This window comes from Mycetomoellerius zeteki, unplaced genomic scaffold (genome assembly GCF_001594055.1).
Source record: "Mycetomoellerius zeteki isolate Tzet28-1 unplaced genomic scaffold, Tzet1.0 scaffold3, whole genome shotgun sequence".
Lineage (NCBI taxonomy): Eukaryota > Metazoa > Arthropoda > Insecta > Hymenoptera > Formicidae > Mycetomoellerius > Mycetomoellerius zeteki.
Genome location: NW_017257282.1, coordinates 195,043 through 197,784, shown reverse-complemented (window position 1 = coordinate 197,784; position 2,742 = coordinate 195,043). Strand labels below are relative to the sequence as shown.

General features: G+C 39.6%; 2 protein-coding genes across 2 annotated transcripts in view; one reads left to right on the top strand and one right to left on the bottom strand.

Annotated features, from left to right (window-relative positions):
• Positions 1 to 406, bottom strand: part of LOC108724461 (probable ATP-dependent RNA helicase DDX10) — an 11,315-nt gene extending 10,909 nt beyond the window's left edge. Inside the window, exon 1 of the mRNA XM_018450845.1 lies at positions 397 to 406. The gene's annotated coding sequence lies outside the window, so the exon portion shown is untranslated. The remainder of the gene's footprint in view (positions 1 to 396) is intronic.
• The window catches only part of LOC108724459 (collagen alpha-1(XI) chain), a 14,806-nt gene that overhangs the window by 2,665 nt on the left and 9,399 nt on the right, over positions 1 to 2,742 (top strand). The window contains 6 exon segments of the mRNA XM_018450838.1: positions 57 to 534; positions 889 to 1,130; positions 1,352 to 1,549; positions 1,642 to 1,897; positions 1,900 to 2,096; positions 2,182 to 2,226. Coding sequence (XP_018306340.1) covers positions 57 to 534; positions 889 to 1,130; positions 1,352 to 1,549; positions 1,642 to 1,897; positions 1,900 to 2,096; positions 2,182 to 2,226 — 1,416 coding nt within the window.

The window sequence follows — 2,742 nt, the reverse complement described above, 5'->3', positions numbered from 1 at the left end:
GAAATAAGATCTGACTATGAATACCGGCCATAGATATTGATGTTAAATAATTCCAGACATTTTACGAAATGGAAATGACGACAATAGCGAATGTGTATAATACGGAATCAAATCATCAGCAGAATTACGGAGAATCGATAAATAACCCTTACAATCATGAAGAATATATAAAGCGTTATAATACCCGAGGTTCACCTGGGCTCCGTGGGTTTCCTGGGCCGCCAGGAGGACCCGGCTCTCCCGGCGAGAAGGGCGAACCTGGACGAGATGGATTACCCGGATTGCCAGGTGTATCTGGTCCGCCAGGTAACGTCTTCGTGATATCCTCGTTGAATCAACAGGGTAACGAAAAGGGACCGGATTCTCAGGCAGAAATGTTGCGGCAGATGATATCACAACATATGTTTGCAATGAGAGGCGTAGAAGGCCCGATGGGCCTTACAGGTGTCCCGGGTCCAGATGGATCGCCTGGGCCTCAAGGTCAGAAGGGAGAACCTGGTGAAATCGGCGAACCTGGACCTAGAGGGGACCAAGGTACAGTACAAGTTGTAACTTGCAAAAGATAAGAATATGATTTTCGCAAACTTATTGATTTTTATAATGTTTTTGATGTTTATTAAGAGATTAATTAACCCATACAGCATAGAACGTGCAGCAATATCGTTGCAATAACGCTACAATATTGCTGCAATGCAAATTGCAATGCAAAATAATTGCAACATTGTTGCTGCAATTTTTGTGCTGTAGGGGTAAACAATTTTTTTAATTCTTTCATAGTTCATTTAAATTGATTTCTCAAGGCTAATCAATTGTAGAATGAATTTCTTACAAATTATAAGATTTCTGTAAATTCGACTCTCACAAGAATTAAAGAAAAATTTTTCACAGGAAGTTCTGGGAATCTTGGCAGAGAGGGTAGGAGAGGTCGTCCCGGCAGAGACGGCGAACGCGGTCTCAGTGGACTGCCAGGAATGAAAGGCGAGCAAGGGCAAATAGGATTACCAGGTTTACCAGGTGATAAAGGCGAACGAGGACCTTCAGGTAAATCCGGTGAACCAGGTTTGCCAGGTCACGAAGGAATGCAGGGTGAAGACGGTCCTCCAGGTTTACCAGGTCTACCTGGTGAATTGGTAAATATGTTATTACCATTTTATTTCTAAAAAAAGAATATTAAAAGATAATGCTGTTTCCAAATGGATATATTTATTTAGAATTGGAAATATTTTTTAAAAGGAGGATATGTTTAAAAAATGTATATATAGCAAAATATAATTTAAAAATAATTTTTTGTAAATTAAGTTATTTATATAGAACGATAAGTAAAATTTAAACGGACCATTTATTCACGTAGGGTCCGAGAGGGTTTATTGGACCAAGAGGTTTTTCTGGATTACCAGGTAATCCTGGTATTCCTGGAAACGAAGGGCCACCCGGTATTAAAGGTAATGCTGGTCCACTCGGTCCACCTGGTGCACCGGGACAACTAGGACTTACAGGTTCAATAGGACCACCTGGACCTCAGGGTCCACCGGGCTCAATCGGTTTAGTTGTAAGTTGTAGAAATGAATTATTTTTGTATAATATTTCCGATTATATACCATGATTTTGATTGTATTCAATATAATCAAATTTTATTAAAAGGGTCCACAAGGAAAGCCAGGAATTCCTGGTCTTTCGGGTGCTGATGGATCTCCTGGACTTCCAGGCAATCCTGGAATCCCAGCGACAAAGGGCGAGCAAGGTCCATCAGGTTTACAGGGACCGGTGGGATTTCCAGGTGTTCGAGGTGTAAAGGGTGACGAAGGGCAACGTGGTCTAGCGGGTGAACGCGGTGAAAAAGGTGATAGAGGTTTGGAGGGCGAAAAGGGCGACGCAGGAGCGAAAGGAGAGCCCGGAGCTGCATTCCTGGCCTTGAAGGTTTGGAAGGGCCGAAAGGTTTTGAGGGACTTCGTGGTGAGACTGGGCCTGCTGGTTCGCTTGGAGAAAAGGGGAAGGTAGGCCTACCAGGGTACGCTGGCTATCCTGGAAATCCTGGAGAAAAAGGAGACAAAGGGCAACCAGGAATTCAAGGACCAAACAGCGATAAAGGAGAAAGAGTAATGTTGATGAATATACGCAACATTCTTAATATTGATTTTAATATTTTTATTAAAAGACATTGTTTTTGTTTCTTTTTTTTAGGGGAACAGCGGATTACAAGGAGAACGAGGCACAACGGGCCCACGGGTAAATTTTATTGTAAACGTATAATATTTTATAATTACAAAATTAATTCGTACATGCAAATAAATATAATTAAAATTATTTTATTGATTATTTCAAATATAAATCCACACGCAGAGAAAAAAATCGTATCAGTAACTATAAATTTGTAGTGAAATAGCGCCTCAACTATATACATATTATTCAATTCTAATAAGAATACTAGATTAAGTGAACTAAGAAAATATAGTACATTAATCATATAATCAATTTATAAATGGTTAATATTACTATATTTTCTTAGTTCACTTAATTTATTTATTGTTGTTATTAAAGCTTTATAATACATAGTTACAAATTTGTGTATGCATTCCTCATTTATTTTTGTCTTCCAAGTTTGAAACCAACGCTGCGCCTTTTATCGCTGAGTGATTAAGCTGAATGGTTTCCTTCTTAGGAGAAACTGAACTCCGCTACGTCCCTCTGGTGACAAAGCCGCGTACTACTCGTACTGAGCGACACTTTAAAAATTTTTGTCTA